The following is a 19,890-nucleotide window of genomic DNA, read 5'->3' on the forward strand; positions in this document are numbered from 1 at the left end:
GTCTTCTATCAGGTCTCCCCTCAACCTCCGTCATTCCAGTGAGAACAAACCAAGTTTCTCCAACCTCTCCTCATAGCTAATGCCGTCCATACCAGGCAACATCCTGGTGAATCTTTTCCGTACCCTCTCCAAAGCCTCCACATCCTTCTGGTAGTGTGGCGACCAGAATTGAACACTATATTCCAAGTGCGGCCTAACTAAGGTTCTATAAAGCTGCAACATGACTTGTCAAATTTTGAAATCAATGCCCCGGCCGATGAAGGCAAGCATGCCATATGCCTTTTTGACTACCTTCTCCACCTGCATTGCCACTTTCAGTGACCTGTCTACCTGTACACACGGATCCCTTTGCCTATCAATACTCTTAAGGGTTCAGCCATTTACTGTATATTTCCCATCTGTAATAGACCTTCCAAAATGCATTACCTCAGATTAATCCAGATTAAACTCCATCTGCCATCTCTCTGCCCAAGTCTCCATGTGGTCTATGTCCTGCTGTACCCTCTGATGATCCTCATCGCTATCTGCAAATCCACCAACCTTTGTGTCGTCCGCAAACTTACTAATCAAACCAGTTACATTTTCCTCCAAATCATTTATATATATATTACAAACAGCAAAGGTCCCAGCACTGATCCCTGAGGAACACCACTTGTCACAGTCCTCCATTCAGAAATGCACCCTTCCACTGCTACCCTCTGTCTTCTATGGTCGAGCCAGTTCTGTATCACCTCTGATCCCAAGCGATTTCACCTTCTGCACCAGTCTGCCCTGAGGGACCTTGTCAAAGGCCTTACTGAAGTCCATGTAGACAACATCCACTGCCCTACCTGCATCAATCATCTTCGTCACTTCTTCGAAAAACTCGATCAAGTTAGTGAGGCATGACCTCTCCTTACAAAACCATGTTGCCTCTCGCTAATACGTCCAGTTATTTCCAAGTGGGAGTAAATCCTGTCTCGAAGAATCCTCTCCAATAATTTCCCTATCACTGACGCAAGGCTCACTAGCCTGTAATTACCTGGATTATCCGTGCTCCCCTTCTTAAACAAAGGAACAACATTGGCTATTCTCCAATGCTCTGGGACCTCCCCTGTAGCCAGTGAGGATACAAAGACTTCTCTCGAGGCCCCAGCAATTTCCTCCCTTGCCTCTCTCAGTATTCTGGAGTATATCCCATCAGGCCCTGGGGACTTGTCTACCTTAATGTTTCTCAAGAACCCCAATATCTCCTTTTTGATTCCAAATGACTCAAACTATCTACACATCCTTTCCCAGACTCATCATCCACCAAGTCCTTCTCTTTGATGAATACTGACGCAAAGTACTCATTTAATACATCTCCCATTTCCTCTGGCTCCATGCATAGATTCCCTCCCTTGTCCTTGAGTGGGCCAGCCCTCTCCCTGGCTACCCTCTTGCTCTTTATATATGTATAAAAAGCCTTTGGGATTTTCCTTAATCCTGCTGGCCAATGCTTTTTCATGACCCCTTTTAGCCCTCCTTTCTCCTTGCTTAAGTTTCCTTCTACTTTTCTTGTATTCCACACTTGCTTCGTGTGTTCCCAGCCTCCTAGCTTTGACAAATGCTTTCTTTTTCTCTTTGACTAGGCTCACAATATCTCTCGTTATCCAAGGTTCCCAAAACTTGCCATACTTATCCTTCATCCTAACAGGAATGTGCCGGTCCTGAATCCCTATCAACTTACACTTGAAAGCCTCCCACATGCCAGATGTTGATTTGCCCTCAAACATCTGCCCCCAATCTACATTCTTCAGTTCCTGCCTAATTTGCTGTAATTAGCCTTCCCCCAATTTAGCACCTTCATCATTGAGGGCTACACTTATCTTTTTCCATCAGTACCTTAAAGCTTACTCAGTTGTGTTCACTGTTCCTGAACTGCTGCCTTACTGAAACGTCGACCACCTGGCGGGGCTCATTCCCCAATACCAGGTCCAGTATGGCCCCTTCCCTAGTTGGACTATCTACATACTGCTTCAAGAAGCCCTCCTGGATGCTCCTTACAAACTCTGCCCTATCCACGCCCCTAGCACTAAGTGAGTCCCAGTCAATATAGGGGAAGTTAACATCTCCCACCAAAACAACCCTGTTACTTTTACACCTTGCCAAAATCTGCCTACATATCTGTTCCTCTACCTCCCGCTGGCTGTTGGGTGGCCTATTGTAAACTCCCAATTGTGACTACACCCTTCCTATTCCTGAGCTCTACCCATATTGCCTCGCTGTATGAGCCCTCCGAGGTGTCCTCCCGCAGTACAGCTGTCATATTCTCCTTAACCAGTAGTGCAACTCCCCTATCCCTTTTACATCCCCCTCTATCCCGCCTGAAACATCTGTATCCTGGAACGTTAAGCTGCCAATCCTGTCCTTCCCTTAACCAAGTCTCTGTAATAGCAACAACATCATAGTTCCAAGTACTAATCCAAGCTCTAAGTTCATCTGCCTTACCTGTTACACTTGCATTGAAACAAATGCACTTCAATCCACCAGACCCTCTTTGATTAGCAACCTCACCCTGCCTGCTGTTTCTCTGAGTCTTACTGGCCCTACTCTCTGGTTCCCCTTCAGTTAATTCACCTTTGCTTTGGTTCCCACCCCCCTGCCAAACTAGTTTAAATCCTCCCGTGTGACACTCGCAAACTTTCCGGCCAGAATATTTATGTCCTTCCAGTTTAGATGTACCCCGTCCTTCTTGTGCAGGTCCCAACTGCCCCGGAAGAGATCCCAATGGTCCAGGTATCCCTATCAAACACTCCCAGGACAGTACAGCACAGGGTTAGATATAGAGTAAACCTCTCTTCACACTATCCCCATCAAACACGCCCAGGACAGGTACAGCACAAGTTTAGATACAGAGTAAAGCTCCCTCTAACACTGTCCCCATCAAACACTCCCAGGGCTGGTACAGCACAGGGTTAGTTACAGAGTAAAGCTCCTTCCACACTATCCCTAGCAAACACAATCAGGACAGGTACAGCACGGGTTCGATACAGAGTAAATCTCCCTCTACACTGTCCTCCATCAAACACTCCCAGGACAAGTACAGCATGGGGCTAGATACAGTGTAAAGCTCCCTCTACGCTGTCCCCATCAAACACTCCCAGGACAAGTACAGCATGGGGCTAGATACAGTGTAAACCTCCCTCTACGCTGTCCCCATCAAACACTCCCAGGAAAAGTACAGCACAGTGTTAGATATAGAATAAAGCTCCCTCCACACTGTCCCCATGAAACACTCCCAGGACAGGTACAGCACGGGGTTAAGTTTAAAAATTAAAGATCCCGTCACACTGTCTGTATCAAACACTCCCAGGACAGGTACTGCACAAGGTTAGGTACAGAGCTCACACTGCACATTCCCAGTCAAACACTCCCAGGAGAGGGACAGCACAAGGTTAGATATGCAGTAAAACTCCCTCCACCTTATTCCCATTAAACACTCCCAGGACAGGTACAGCACGGGGTTAGATACAGAGTAAAGCTCCCCCTACACTGTCCCCATCAAACACTCCCAGGACAGGTAAGCACGGGGTTAGATGCAGTATAAAGCTCCCTCTACGCTGTCCCCATCAAAAACTCTGAGGTCAGATACAGCACAGGGTTAAGTACAGAGTAATGCTCCCTCTACTCTGTCCCCATCAAACACTCCCGGGAGAGGTACAGAACATTGATAGATACAGAGTAAAGCTCCCTCTACACTGTCCCTATCAACACTCCCAGAACAGGTACAGCATGGGGTTAGATACAGAATAAAGCTCCCCCTACACTGTCCCTATCAAACACTCCCAGGACAGGTACAGCACGGGGTTAGATACAGAGTAAAGCTCCCTCTACACTGTCCCCATCAAACACTCCCAGGACAGGTACAGCACGGGGTTAGATACAGAGTAAAGCTCCCCCTACACTGTCCCCCATCAAACATTCCCAGGACAGGTACAGCACGGGGTTAGATACAGAGTAAAGCTCCCTCTACACTGTACCCATCAAACATTCCCAGGGCACGTAACATGGGGTTAGATACAGAGTAAAGCTCCCCCTACTCTGTCCCCCAAACACTCCCAGGACAGGTACAGCACGGGGCTAGATACAGAGTAAAGCTCCCTCTACACTGTCCCCATCAAACACTCCCAGGACAGGTACAGCACGAGGTTAGATACAGAGTAAAGCTCCCTCTACACTGTCCCTATCAACACTCCCAGGACAGGTACAGCACGGGGTTAGATACAGAATAAAGCTCCCCCGACACTGTACCCATCAAACACTCCCAGGGCAGGTAACATGGGGTTAGATACAGAGTAAAGCTCCCCCTACACTGTCCCCACAAACACTCCCAGGACAGGTACAGCACGGGGTTAGATACAGAGTAAAGCTCCCTCCACACTGTCCCCATCAAACACTCCCAGGACAGGTACAGCATGGGGTTAGATACAGAGTAAAGCTCCCTCTACACTGTCCCCACAAACACTCCCAGGACAGGTACAGCATGGGGTTAGATACAGAGTAAAGCTCCCTCTACACTGTCCCCATCAACACTCCCAGGTCTGGTACAAACGAGGTTAGATACAGAGTAAAGCTCCCTCCATACTGTCCCTATCAAACACTCCCAGGACAGGTACAGCACGGGGTTTGATACAGAGCAAAGCTCCCTCTACACTGTCCCCATCAAACACTCCCAGGACAGGTACAGCACGGGGTTAGATACAGCGTAAAGCTCCCCCTACACTGTCCCCATCAAACACTCCCAGGACAGGTACAGCAGGGGGTTAGATACAGAGTAAAGCTCCCTCTACACTGTCCCCATCTAACACTCCCAGGACAGGTACAGCACGGGGTTAGAAACAGAGTAAAGCTCCCTCCACACTATCCACCTTGTCCTTGTGCTGAAATCTCTGGTGTCAGTCTCTCTCTGTCAGGATATTCGGTGAAGCAAATGAATGAGCTAATGCCAGTTGGCGAGCTTGCCGGCCGGTTGTCGATCAATAGATTACTGCAAGAAGACTAAATGATTTGTTAACCCTTTCATCGATATTTCTCAACTTACCTTAGCCGGGCGTCGTCACTGTCACATTTCTTAACCAGACAGGCAAGTGATAAATTGATTCTTTCAACTTGTTCTAGTTTCTCAGAGAGGATGCACAGGCAGGATAAAGAGCAAATTGCAGCTTTCAATGTAGACAGTTGGGAAGAAGGAGTTCAGATTTTCCATTTTTCACTCATTCCTTTTTGGTCCAGTCAGTACAGATGAGGAGGGTGATGTGACTTTATACTTTGCCGCGTATCATTCAGTCATGTTGAGATGGTTTTCTTCTTGTCCGTTGACCCTGGGGGAGGGGTCTGCAGTGTGGTAATTACTGCCCTTTGCTCTTTCATGGAGAAAGAAACAATTGGTCCAAACCCTAGGGCACCTCCATACTCCTTTAAATGGCTGGACCACCGTCCGAGCTTTTAAATGCTGCCTCTCAGGGCACCACCTTTCCTCCATGGCCTTAGCCAAAGGATTTTTGCAACAGGGCCGTATTCACTGTCCCCTGAACAGCCGGCTCCAACTGACTGAGGACGTTCTTACTTCTTAACAGTAACCTTCACAGATGGCATGGTTCCAGTTCCTCCAAAGTCCTGTAATATTTTGCTATCTTTAGGGTAGGCAATGCAGGAACCTCTTTCTAACTACTCCGGGAGAAGAGAAAGATCCTTTTCTGAAGCTCTGTCTATTGGAGTGTTGCAAATTAACCAGTGCACGCTGACAGGATGCGATTCCTTTTCATGTTTTTTTTTTGGAATGGAATCCTGTTCCTTTGCAGCATCCCCTGGGATGGGCCCAACTTAGTGTTATTCAATAGCAGACTTGCAGAGTCAGCACTCGAGCCCAGCTGCATCGCCCTCTGATTGATGCAGTGTTTGAAAATATAGATTTTTTTTTAAACAGAGCCTTAAAGCACAGCAATATGCAAATAAAGCTGCAAAGGGTAAAGGCGCCACTGCAATGATGACAGCAGCATTGAAGCTGGTGCAGTCAGGGTAATAGGAGATCAGGGTCTGCTGTCGAGGCAGCTCCTCAATGGCGAACTCTCTTATCAGGACCCTGCTTAAGGAGGGTGGGTCTTATCAACAGGGCCCAGTAGGGCAGGCTGGGCTCGGGGTAAAACTCTCTCCCCGCTTTCAGTGACGTTCCTTCAGAGCAACCTGGACAGTCAAGCTTTCGTTCACCTGTCCAAATCATCCCCCCCCACACTGTCAAATTTTGCTTGATAACCAAGCCTGTAAAGCCCCTCAATGTGTTTTACTCCATTGAAGGCGCCTTGTAGATACAAGCTGTTCCCCTGTCATAGGGGCTACCTCTGAACCAGGGGTGTCAGCTTTGTGGCTCTCTGTCTCACCATCAGTCTCCCCTGTACTGGGGTGGGGTGGACGGATGTTACCATCCCTGACAATGTTGGTTAGAGCACGTGTTGAGTGGGCCTTGCATATCTTTCTTGGTCTCTGTTCTCCTTAATGGTCCAAGAGGTGTGCAACTTGGTGACCTGGGCTTCAGGGTCAGATGTTAAGACCGAGTTTGGTTGAGATGCTTAAACTTTTTTATACCTCCAAATTTGAAAGGGCGACCATTCCTCGCCATTCACGGTTTGCATCTCAAATTCCTCCCTCAGGACTGAGACAGCTGTCGTTAGTTTGCAGTTATGGAACAGGCCATCAGGCAATTTCAATGCATTGATTTCTGACAGTGTCTTTCCCACACTCTCCCCAATCCTTTTAGTCCAACTTGGCTGCAGTATGGAAGTTATGGTCCAACCGTATGTAGTCAAACTGAATGGTACTTCGGCCAAGTTGACCTGCACCTTCATCTCTTGCTATGATGTCAATGAAAAGCGTTTCTCTTTAAATTGGACCTATTTTGAATGCGAGAACTGCACTCAAGATCTGGTAAGAATTTTACTTTTTACTTCATGGTTTAACTGAGAGGGGCAAGATGTTTCGTTTTATAAGATTGTCTCTTGGCAAACTACCACACCTCCTTTTTCTCTCTAAAGTCCTTTGATGGTTTTGCCACCCCTCAAATCCTTTCCCATCTCTGCAATTCCGTGCATGAATCTCCCTGATTGAGTTGCTGCTGGAACCCTGAAACAGCCCTTCCCAAAGTCATAACTGACATCCTGCGTTATTGTGTTCAGGGTAAACTATTCCTCCTTTTATTTCTCAATCTGTCTGCAGCCTTTGACCATACAATCCATAGACCCATAGAAAAACTACAGCATAGAAAGAGGCCATTCGGCCCATCTTATCCATGCCAGCCCAAGGACGCCCAGGTGCTCTCTCTAATCCCAGCTTCCTGCGCCCAGCCCATAGCCCTGTAGCTTACGGCACTTAAGGTGCAGATCCGGGTACTTTTTAAAAGAGTTTAGGGTCTCTGCCTCCACCACTAACTCAGGCAGCGAATTCCAGACACCCACCACCCTCTGCGTAAAAAAAGTTCTTCCTCCTCTTCCCTCTACACCTTTTGCCACTTATCTTGAAATCTATGCCCCCTGGTTCTAGAATTCTCCACCAAGGGAAACAATTTTATCCTGTCCACTCTATCTCTCCCCCTGATCATTTTGTACACCTCTATCAAGAAACCCCTCAACCTTCTTTGTTCCAAGGGAAATAACCCCAACCTATCCAATCTCTCCTTATAACTACACGTTTTCAGCCCTGACAACATTCTTGTAAACCTCCTCTGCATTCTCTCCAGAGCAATTACATCCTTCCTGTAATATGGTGACCAGATTTGCACAAAATACTCCAGTTGTGGCCTCACCAGTGTTTTATACAATTCTAAAATTATATCCTTATTTTTATATTCTATACCCCTGCCAATAAAGGAGAGCATTCCATATTCCTTCTTTACGATCTTGTCTACTTGAACTGCTGCCTTTAGGGAGCTGAGCACTTGTAGCCAAGATCTTCATCTACCTTTCTTTCCATATTCACATTTATTGTGTATTCCCTATAACTGTTTGACCTCCCTAAATGCATCACCTCACACTTCTCTGTGTTAAAATCCATCTGCCACTTTACCGCCCACTCCACCAACTCATCACTATCATTTTGGAGATTATAGCTATCCTCCACACTACCCACTACTCAGCTAATCTTTGTATTGTCTGCAAATGTTCCAATCATTCCCACATTCATGTCCAAATCATTAAAATATAACACCAACAGCAAGGGTCCAAACACTGAGCCCTGTGGAACACAATTTGAAACATTTTCCATTCGCAAGAGCATCTATCAACCATTACCCTTAGTTTCCTGTTACTAAGCTAAATTTTTATCCACTTTGCCACATTACCCTGGATCCCATGGGTCTTTACCCATCTGGCCAGTCTGTCCAGTCCTCCAACATCTCTCCTCCGTCTTCCAGTTGTGTGAAACCGCTCTCCATGGGTTCAACACTGTAACCGGATCCAACCGTAGCCACAACCTTTCTTGCAATGATTTCACCTCCTGCTCTCTCAACATTTCCTCTGGAATCTCACAAGGATCTATCCTCGTCCCACTCCTATTGGTCATCTACATGCTGTCCTTTGGCGATACTATCCAAAAATACAGCATCAGCTAACGGGGTTAAGTTTAGCATCAGTTTTATGTTGGCAACACTGAGCTTTACCTCAGCACCATCTCTCTTAACCGCTGACTTGTTAGACTTCTTGTCCAACATCCAGTCAAGGATGAGCCAAAATTTTCTCTAAATAACATTGGAAAGAGCAAAGTCTTTGGCCTTCACTAGAAATTCTGTTCCCTTCTCATTGACTGCAGTCTGTCCCTGGCCGGAAACTGAGGCTGAACCAGATTGGTCACAACCTCAGTGTCCCTTTGTGACCCTGAGCCCTATGTTTCTCCACCACAAAGACTCCCCTTCTTCCACCTCCATTACGATGTCCCTCTCCTCCCCTGTCCCAGTTCATCTGCTGCTGAAATTCTCATGCCTTTGTTACCTCACTTGCCTGGATGGGAGCAGCTCCAACAACACTCGAAGTTTGGTACCATCCAGGACAGAGCAGCCCCACTTGATTGCTACCGCTTCCACAAACATTCACTCCCTCTACCACCGAAGCACAGTGGCAGCCGTGTGTACCAGCTACAAGATGCACTTCAGGAACCCACCAAGGTTCCTTAGGCAGAACCTTCCAAACCCACAACTACTTCCATCTAGAAGGCCAAGAGCAGCAGATACCGGGGAAAGCCACCACCTGGAGGTTTCCCTCCAAGTCACTCACCATCCTGACTTGGAAATATATTGCCGTTCTTTCGCTGTCACAAGGTCAAAATCCTGGAACTCCCTTTCCAACAGCATTATGGGAGTACCTAGACCTTAGAAACCACAGTGGTTCAAGAAGCCTGCTCACCTCTACCTCCTGAAGGGCAACTAGGCATGGACAATAAATGCTGGCCTAGCCAATGATGCCCGCATCCCATAAAAATAAATTTAAGAAAACTCCTAATCTCAAAGATTTTGAACGTTACCCTCACACATTCCACCTTCCCTAAACTTCAGCTGATGCAAAATGTAACCCTATTTACTAACTCCCATTCACCCTTCACCTCTGTGCACCTGAACCTAAAATGGCTCCTGACTTAGAAACTCCTCAATTTTAAAATTCTCATCCTAGAGTTGCAAATCCCTCCATTGGTTCCGATCTTCACAAACCCCCAAGGACCCTGTGCTTCTCCAATTCTGACCTCTTGCGCATTCTCTACTTCTTCCTTCAATGGTGGCTGTGCCCTCAGCTTCCTGGGTCCTTAGCTCTGAAATTCAAAGAACAAAGAACAGGACAGCACAGTAACAGGCCCTTCGGCCCACCAAGCCTGTGCCAATCACATTGTCCTATCTAGGCCAACCGCCTATATCCCTCTCTACCCCGCCTGTTCATGTGTCTATCCAGATAGTCTTAAATGTCGCTAACGTGTCTGCCTCAACCACCTCACTTGGCAGTGCATTCCAGACCCCCACCACTCTCTGTGTAAGAAAACTTTCCCCGCACATCTCGACTGAACCTTTCCCCCTTACCTTCAACTTGTGCCCTCTTGTAATTGTCATTTCTGCTCTGGGAAAAAGCTTCCAACTGTTCCCCTCATTCCTAATTTATAAACTTCTATCAGGTCACCCCTCATCCTCCATCTTTCTAGGAAGAACAGTCCCAGTTTATTCAATCTCTTCTCATAGCCAATACCCTCCATACTAGTCAAAATCCTGGTTAAACGTTTCTGTACTCCCTCCAAAGCCTCCACGTCCTTCCATAAACTTCTGCGCCATTCTCTCCTCTCTTTAAAACCTTTGTCCAAGTTTCATGTTAGCAGTCCTTAATATCTCCTTGTTTGCCTTGCGATCGTTATTACCTTGATAAGGTTCCTGTAAAGTGCACTGGGTGGTGTTTGCTACCTTACAGCTGTATAAATGCAGGTACTTGATAGTGACTGTGAGTAGCATGTTGGTTTCAGGCTGTTCAAACTGTAGGGTGATGGAGTGGTCCAGTATGGAGGACTGGATGCAATTGGACAAATGCAGGGGTGCTATGGTCATCTTAGTATTGTCATAGGCAGATCATAACTTTTCTCCCAGCAACAATCGGTTTGCATTTATATAGCATCTGGTGGCCCGGTGGTTAACACTGCTGCCTCACAGTACCAGGGACCCGGGTTCGATTCCCGGCTTGGGTCACAGTCTATGCAGAGTCTGCACGTTCTCGGATTGCAAAGGGATCTTGATCAATTGGGCTAGTGGGCTGACGAATGGCAGATGGAGTTTAATTTAGATAAATGCGAGGTGATGCATTTTGGTAGATTGAACCAGGGCAGGACTTACTCAGTTAATGATAGGGCATTGGGGAGAGTTACAGAACAAAGAGATCTAGGGGTACAGGTTCATAGCTCCTTGAAAGTGGAGTCACAGGTAGACAGAGTGGTGAAGAAGCATTCGGCATGCTTGGTTTCATTGGTCAGATCATTGAATACAGGAGTTGGGATGTCTTGTTGAAGTTGTACAAGACATTGGTAAGGCCACACTTGGAACACTGTGTACAGTTCTGGTCACCCTATTATAGAAAGGATATTATTAAACTAGAAAGAGTGCAGAAGAGATTTACTAGGATGCTACCGGGACTTGATGGATTGAGTTATCAGGAGAGCTGGATAGACTGGGACTTTTTTCTCTGGAGCGTAGGAGGCTGAGGGGTGATCTTATAGAGGTCGATAAAATAATGATGGGCATAGGTCAGCTAGATAGTCAATACCTTTTCCCAAAGGTAGGGGAGTCTAAAACTAGAGGGCATAGGTTTAAGGTGAGAGGGGAGAGATACAAAAGGGTCCAGAGGAGCAATTTCTTCACACAGAGGGTGGTCTGGAACAAGCTGCCAGAGGTAGTAGTAGAGGCGGGTACAATTTTGTCTTTTGAAAAGCGTTTAGTCAGTTACGTGGGTAAGATGGGTATAGAGGGATCTGGGCCAAATGCAGGCAATTGGGACTAGCTTAGGGGTTTAAAAAGAAAGGGCAGCACGGACAAGTTGGACCGAAGACCCTGTTTCCATGCTGTAAACCTCTATGACTCTTCTCCCCCGTGTCTGCGTGGGTTTCCTCTGGGTGCTCCGGTTTCCACCCACAGTCCGAAAGACGTGCTGGTTAGGGTGCATTGGCCATGCTAAGTTCTCCCTCTGTGTACCCGAACAGGTGCCGGAGTGTGGGATTTTCACAGTAACTTTGTTGCAGTGCTAATGTAAGCCTACTTGTGACATGAATAAATAAACTTAAACTTCTTCCGGGAAAATGCCACAAGGCATTTGACAGAACTAATCTAATCGAGGCAAGGTTTGACTAATGGCAGCTGGAAGTTCTTGTAATTTAAGCTCCTGGGCTGCATATGGAAAAATATTAGGACAGGTAACCAAAAATTGTTCAGGTAACTAAGTTTTAAGGAGCGTCTTAAAATAGGAGCAGGAGATAGATGGAGACGCTTGGGGAGAGAATTCCGCAGCTCAGTAGCTCAACATCTAAAAGCACAGCCATCAGTGAGGTGGCGGTAAATTTGTGAAAGTTCGACAGAGCAGAATTGAAGGAGTACGGAGATTTCAGGAAGTTGGAGGAGCAGAGGAGATTACAGATAAAGGAAGTGTGATGCTATGGAGGAATTTGAAAATAAGGATGAGAATTTTTGTTGCCTGACTAGGAGCCAGCGAGCAGGCACAGGCGTGGTGGGTGAACAGGAATTGGTGTGGGTCAGTGCATGAGTCGTAGAGTTTTGGATAAGGTCAGTTAGAGGTGTGGGATTAGAAAAAGACTTCCAGAAGAGGCGAATCGATGAGTTCAATCAAAGATCATGAAATCACTTGCCTTTCTCTTTTTCTTTCCCTGTAGTTTGTCCATTTCCGCCGCAAGGTCATCATCCCCAGAACTGACCACTTCTCGGGCAGGGTGGAGTGGTCAGGAAACCTCAACAAGAATGATGTCTCTGTTACTATTCATGACATCCAGCTCACCGATGAAGGGTTTTACAACTGTTCTGTGTTAAACCCTCCCGACAGACACAACGGCTGGGGATTAATCTTCCTGAAAGTGGTCACAGAAGGTATGGTAAAGTAACATTGTGGTCTCGATCACTTTATCTCCAATCTGTGGCACGCCTGCCCATCCCCTCTCCATAACTTTCCATTGCATTTTCCCTATGATTTCTGCTCCTTTGTGTCCTGTAACAGATGTTCTTCCCACTATCACCCTCCCACCGGTAACTAACGCGATGTCCAGGTCAAATTTAGATTTAGTGTCATCTTGTAATTGGTTAAATAATTCTTGAGGAGACAAAGAAAGTTAAAACAAATGTGAATATCCTACATAACAAGGAGTGAGTTGTTTATACCCCTTCTATGAAGTAGCGTGGGTGAGGTTTGGCAGGAGCATGAGAAAATTACCTCTAGGATTGGAGCCTGCATCCCCCCACCGACTGATAGAATAAAGGTCTCTTCTTTGGGGTGACTGCAGGATGAAATGGGTTTCATTCTTGTTTTCCAAGACTCTCCTGACCGGCCTCCCAGCATCCACCCTGCAAAATTCTGCTTCCTATGTCCCAACTCACACCAAGTCTCATTTATGGGCGGCACGGTAGCACAGTGGTTAGCACTGCTGCTTCACAGCTCCAGGGATCTGGGTTCAATTCCCGGCTTGGGTCATTGCCTGTGTGGAGTTTGCACATTCTCCTCGTGTCTGCGTGGGTTTCCTCCGGGTGCTCCGGTTTCCTCCCACAGTCCAAAGATGTGCGGATTCGGTTGATTGGCCATGCTAAAATTTGCCCCTTAGAGTCCTGAGATGCGTAGGTTAGAGGGATTAACGGGTAAATATGTAGGGATATGGGGGTAGAGCCTGGGTGGGATTGTGGTCGGTGCAGACTCGATGGGCCAAGTGGCCTCTTTCTGCACTGTAGGGTTTCTGTGATTCTTTCTATGATTCTTATTCCCCCCCGCCCGTGGTCATTGATCTGCACTGCTTCCAGGCATGGCAATGCCTTCAGTTTCAAGTCCTCATCCCCCCCGTCTTTATGTCCCTCCCCCCATCTCTGCAACCTCCTCCATCCCTGAAATCCGCAGATCTCTCTGCAACCCTCCATTGGTTTGAGTCCAAAATTCTGGAATTCCCTCCCTAAACATCGCTACCTCTCCCTACTTCTTTAAGACATTACTTAAAACCTACCCCTTTGACCAAGTTTTCAATACCCCATCCTAATGTCTCCTTGAGTGCCTTGCTATCAGATTCTAATTGACAATTTTCTTCCCCAGAGAGCACTAGAGGCTCACGGCTGATTTTAAACAAGATTTCTGATGGACAATTGAGGGCAGACATTGGAGTTGAGACCACAATCAGACCAGCCATGATCTTATTGAATGGCAAAGCAGGTTCAAATGCTCCTAAGTCCAATGTTCCTGTGAAGCACCTTGGGACGTGTAACTATATTTAAAACACTAAATTCAAGGTGACACGAGGCCCCAACTTCAATGTTCACTCTCATTTTCCTTTTTGCTGTGCATAGCCTTTTCATCTCAATAGGGGAGGCGATGGCCTAGTGGTATTATCGCTAGACTATTCATCCAGAAACTCGTTCTGGGGCCCTGAGTTCAAATCCCGCCATGGCAGATGGTGGAATTTGAATTCAATAAAAAATACCTGGAATTAAGAATCTATCAATAATCATGAAATCATTGTCGATGGTGGGAAAAACCCACCTTGTTCACTGATGTCCTTTAGGGAAGGAAATCTGTCGACCTTACCAGGGTTGGCCTACATGTGACTCCAGAACCACAGCAATGTGGTTGATTCTCAACTGTCCTCTGAAATGGCCTAGCAAGCCACTCAGTTCAAGGTCAACTAGGGATGGACAATAAATGCTGGCCAGCCAGCGACACCCTTGTCCCATGAATGAATAAAGAAAAATAAAGTGTGGTTATTGTTGAATACTATTGAATACAAAAGTAGGGAGGTTATCCATCAGTTGTAGAGGACATTAGTAAGACCACACCAGGTGTACTGTGTACCATATTGGTCACCTTATGTAAAAAAGATGTAAAAGCATTAAAATTAGTTCAGAGAAGGTTTACTAGACTAATACTAGGGATGGGTGAGTTGTCTTATGAGGAATGATTGAACAAGCTAGGTTTTTGTCCACTGGAGTTTAGAAGAGTAAGAGGCAACTTCACTGAAACCTTTAAGATCCTGAGGGGTTATTGATAAGGTGGATGTGGAGAGGATGTTTCCTCTTGTGGGAGAATCCAGAACTAGGGGTCGCCGATTAAAAATAAGGGGTCGCTCATTTAAGTGAGGTGAATTTTTTTTCTCACCGTGGATCTTGAGTCTTTGGAACTTTCTTTCTGAAAAGGCAGTAGAAGCAGAGTTCGAATATTCTCAAGGCAAACCTGGATAGATTTTTGATAAGCAAGGGGATGAAAAATTATCAGCAGTGGGTGGGAATGTGGAGTTGAGGTTACACATTGAATGGTGGAGCAGGCTTGAGGAGCCAAGTGGCCTACTCCTGCTCCTAATTTGTACGTTAAATATTTTGTGTGAATGCATTACCTTAAAAGCAGCAAATTAGAACATTCTGGTTTGCTGTGTATTCAAACATCTATTGAAGAAACATTGAGCTCAACTCCATTTCTTATAGGTCCATTCTACAGGTTGGAACACACCACAATTTAGAGTCTTGGGGCAGGTTTTTATGACCTCCCTCATCCCGAAAGCGTAAAATCCTGCCCGAGGTCAACAGACCTTTCCGTGGACCTGACCCTCGTCTGCTCCGATTCCTGTGGTGGGCGGGACGGTAAAATTTCGGCCATAGAGTTGTAGTGACATAGGCCAGGATTTTCCCTTTCCGCTCACCGCAGGAATCGGAGCGGGTGAGGGGCGGACTGTGGAAAGATCCGTTGACCTCGGGCAGGATTGTACGGTTTCGGGACGAGCAAGGCTGTAAAATCCCGCCCATACAGTGCAGAAAAGGCCCTTCGGCCCATCGAGTCTGCATCAACAATAAGTACCACTAAAAATGCACGCTAATCCCATTTTCCAGCACTTGTCCCATATCCTTGAATGTTATGATATTTCAAGTGCTCATCCAAATATATTTTAAGAGTTTATATGGTTTCCGGCCTCCATTACCTTCCCAGGCCGTGCATTCCAGATTCACACCACCCTCTGAGTGAGAAGTTTTTTCTTAAATCCCCTCTGAATCTCCTGTCCCTCACCCTAAAACTATGCCCCCTCGTGATTGGCACTTGGCATGAGTAGTCACTGTGAGGAGTAACACGATGGCATTTCCAACTGGCGTACTGCTGTGGGCGCAAATTCTCCAACAAAATAGCCTTATTTAAACATCTAATCAAATGTCTGTTGTCCCTATGTGCCTTCTTTTCCTCCAAAATGATGCATTTAGCACAAGACTCCGTCCATACTGGAAGGAGACTATTCCTCATTGTTTGATGTTTCTCTTTCAGTGACCCCTGAACGTGACTCCACAGTCGCTGTGATTATAGGAGCGTCTGTCGGGGGGTTCCTAGCCGTCGTCATTCTGATCTTAGTGATTGTGAAGTGTGTGAGGAGGAAAAAGAAACAAGATCACCAATCCGAGGATCAGAAAACCGAAGAGGAAGGAAAAACGGATGGTGAAGGCAACCAGGAAGAAGATGGAAGGTATGGACTTCTGTCAGGTCCCAACAATAGCTCATAGTGTGAGTTGTGGCTCAATGGGTATCGCTCTCCGCTCCCAGTCACGTGGTTTGTGGGTTCCAGGCACATTTCACGGTGGCACAGTGGGTTAGCACTGCTGCCTCACAGCGCCAGGGACCCAGGTTTGATTCCCAGCTTGGGTCACTGTCTGTTTGGAGTTTGCACGTTCTCCCCCGTGTCTGCATGGGTTTCCTCCGGGTGCTCCGGTTTCCTCCCACAGTCCACAAAATATGCAGGTTAGGTGATTGGCCATGCTAAATTACTCCTTAGTGTCAGGGGGACTAGCTAGGGTAAATATATGGGGTTATGGGGACAGGGTCTGGGTCGGATTGTGGTCGACACAGACTCATTGGGCCAAATGGCCTCCTTCTGCACTGTAGGTATTCTATGATTCTATAATTCTATGATTTCAGAGACTTGAGCACAAAACCTCGGCTGACCCTTTCGCTGCAGTTCTGAGGGAGTGCTGCACTGTCAGCGGTGCTGCTGGCTGGATGAGATGTCAGACCAAGACCCTGGGCGGGATTTTCCAGCCCCTTCCACTGGTGGGATCTTCCGGTCCCGTGGAGGTCAAAGGGGATTTAAACCGATCGCCTCATCTGACACAAGATAACCGCAACGGTGAGCCCAGAAAGTCTCAGCAACTTTCTGCTCTCTCGGGAGGGTATTGTAGATTCCAGGGACACTCGTTCAGTGCACAGCAGGGAATTTATCCAGTGACCGAGTCAATATGTTTCCCACAAACATCTCTAGATGTTTGGCTATGGTTGCTGTTTGTAGGAGATTGATGTGAAAGATGCCAAACCAATGCAATTGTGTTCTTTAATTCCGATAACCAAAGGAGACTGATGATGCTAAACTTGAGAGATAGAAAGCAGAGTGGAAGAGACAGGAAACCTAAATAAACTAAATAACTTTTTTTTATTTATTCGTGGGACATGGACGTTGCTGGCTGGGCCAGCATTTATTGCCCATCCCTAGTTGACCTTGAACTGAGTGGTTTGCTAGGCCATTTCAGAGCGCACAGTAAGAAGTCTCACAACACCAGGTTAAGGAGCAGCGCTCCAAAAGCTCGTGGTACCAAATAAACCTGTTGGACTTTAACCTGGTGTTGTCAGATTTCTTGCTGTGCCCACCCCAGTCCAACACCAGCACCTCCACATCTTTCAGAGGACAGTTGAGAGTCAACCACATTGCTGTGGCTCTGGCGCCACATGTAAACCAGACCAGTTAAGGACAGCCGATTTCCTTCCCTCACTGCCATTAGTAAACCAGATGGGTTTTTCCAACAATCGACAACAGTTTCATGGTCATTCCTAGCTTCTTGATTCTAGTTTTTTTTAATTGAATTCAAATGTGGCGGGATTCGAACCCAGGCACCCAGAACAGAGTTTCTGGATCAATAGTCTAGCGATAATACCACTAAGCCATTGCCTCCCTCACACCCCATGATGTATCTATCCTGGAAATGTTTGATGGGGACAGTGTAGAGAGACCTTTACTTTATATCTAACCCCATGCTGTACCTGTCCTAGGAGTGTTTGATGGGGACAGTGTAGAGGGAGCTTTACTCTGTATCTAATCCCTTGCTGTACCTGTCCTGGGAGTGTTTGATGGGGGACAATGTAGAGAGAGCTTTATTCTGTATCTAACCCCTTGCTGTACCTGTCCTGGGAGTGTTTGATGGGGGACAATGTAGAGAGAGCTTTATTCTGTATCTAACCTCGTGCTGTACCTGTCCTGGGAGTGTTTGATGGGGGACAATGTAGAGAGAGCTTTACTCTGTATCTAACCTTGGGCTGTACCTATCCTGGGAGTGTTTGATGTGGACAGTGAAGAGGGAGCTTTACTCTGTATCTAACCCCGTGCTGTTCCTGTCTTGGAAGTGTTTGATGGGGACAGCGTAGAGAGAGCATTACTCTGTATCTAACCTTGGGCTGTACCTGTCCTGGGAGCTGAGTTTCTGGATTAATAGTCTAGAGATAATACCACTAGACCAGCGCCTCCCCACTAACTGGAGGTTAAGATTCCTGCTGTTGCCTTTCAAGTTGATGCCCATTTTTGCTCCAATGTTATTTCCGTTTTTTTGCAGGCAACACTAAACGAACAGCGATAGCGATGAGGAAAAGGTTGAGGCTGAAGATGATCTGCCTCTGGCGAGAACTGTTGGTCTTCGTGCTTCGTGGGATATTAACGATTCGTCTCCGTGTTCAACCCATTGCCTCTTCACATTCCTCAAGAGCGCTGAGATGATTCCGCTGTGCCGTGAACCCGTGCTAGCTTTGTCGTGCATGTCATCATACCTCCAAACCGTGCGCAGGTGTAACGCTAAAACATGGCAGCGCCCAATACAGCTTCACACCATTGCTATATCATAAATAGTGTGGTGAATTCTAACTAGGGATGTTTATTGTGCATGTTTTAACTGAGCAGCAATAATTACGCCTACATTACTGATAAAAAAATATATAGTGCACACCCAGGCTGATTGCTGCATGGCTTCCTTATGCTGGTGAGGCAATTTTAACCTAACTCCCACTGGGTGGTTTTACAACCCACTCAATAATATCCTCTGTAAACCTCAACAAGGAATATTAGGGAGCAACAGGGAGTGATGTCAGGTGGACAGTAAAGCCAGCATTGCCTTCTAAGAGGTGAAAGGCTAGGGACTGCGGGGTCCAGGTCCAGATTAAAACAGGTAAGGAAAACGACACGAGGCAAATGGAATGTTGGCCTTTATATCTAGAGAGGCGGTTTACAAGGAATAGAAGTTATGCTTCAGTTAAATCAAAGCCCTGGTTAAGATCACACCCGGAGTGGTGTGAGTGCTTCTGGCCACCAGGTCAAGGGCCGAATATATTGATCTTGGAGGCAGCATGAGGTAAATTTTCCAGAATTATACCTGGACGCTAAGGGTTAAATCACCAAAAGGGATTGCACAGAATGTGATTGTATTTCCTGAATGTTAGAAGCTTGAGGGGTGATCTTATCGAGTCTTTCATGGTATTAAGGCACGTAGATTAGATAGAGAGAAACCATTTCCACTTGTTGGGGAGTCTAGGATTTAGTTCGGGGATTGAAATTAGGAAGCAATTCTGCACACAATGGGCAGTGGAAGTTTGGAATCCTCTTCTGTAAATGTAAATTAATGCTAGATGAGTTGTGAATTTTAAATCTGAGACTGATAGCCTTTTGTTAATGAAAAACATCAAGGAATGCGGGCCAAAGGCAGGCGCACTGAGTTAGATCACAAATCCGCCATGAACAATGGAACAGGCTCAAGGGGCTAAATGGCCTCTTCCTGTTCCTCTGTTGCTGTGTATCCAATGCTCTCTGTTTCCAGTGGGTAAGTAAGGTTAAAATTGCCATCAATATTAATATTGTTGCTGATTATTTTTTTTACGAAAATGCCACAACATCCACCATAAAAACTTGGGAGACCCCAATGCCTCCATAGGTATGGTCAGCAGGTTTTGAATGCACTACAGCGTACTGTTCTTTTTGTCCAATTACCTTGTTAGTTTAAGAATTGAGGTTTAGACATGGTGATTGTAAAATGGCCGCCTCAGTTTACCTTCCGATGTCTTCCTCCCTTAGAAGAGGGGGTAACAGCCAGTTTCTTGTGCCAAACTT

General features: G+C 46.4%; 1 protein-coding gene across 1 annotated transcript in view; it reads left to right on the forward strand.

The window, feature by feature from the left end:
- The window catches only part of LOC144479951 (sodium channel regulatory subunit beta-2-like), a 38,838-nt gene extending 19,535 nt beyond the window's left edge, over window positions 1–19,303 (forward strand). Inside the window, exons 2-5 of the mRNA XM_078199036.1 lie at window positions 6,776–6,942; window positions 12,409–12,619; window positions 16,026–16,221; window positions 18,350–19,303. Of these exons, the coding sequence (XP_078055162.1) occupies window positions 6,776–6,942; window positions 12,409–12,619; window positions 16,026–16,221; window positions 18,350–18,359 (584 nt within the window). The 3' untranslated portion in view covers window positions 18,360–19,303. The remainder of the gene's footprint in view (window positions 1–6,775; window positions 6,943–12,408; window positions 12,620–16,025; window positions 16,222–18,349) is intronic.
- Window positions 19,304–19,890: the final 587 nt, after the last annotated feature.

This window comes from Mustelus asterias, chromosome 27 (genome assembly GCF_964213995.1).
Source record: "Mustelus asterias chromosome 27, sMusAst1.hap1.1, whole genome shotgun sequence".
Lineage (NCBI taxonomy): Eukaryota > Metazoa > Chordata > Chondrichthyes > Carcharhiniformes > Triakidae > Mustelus > Mustelus asterias.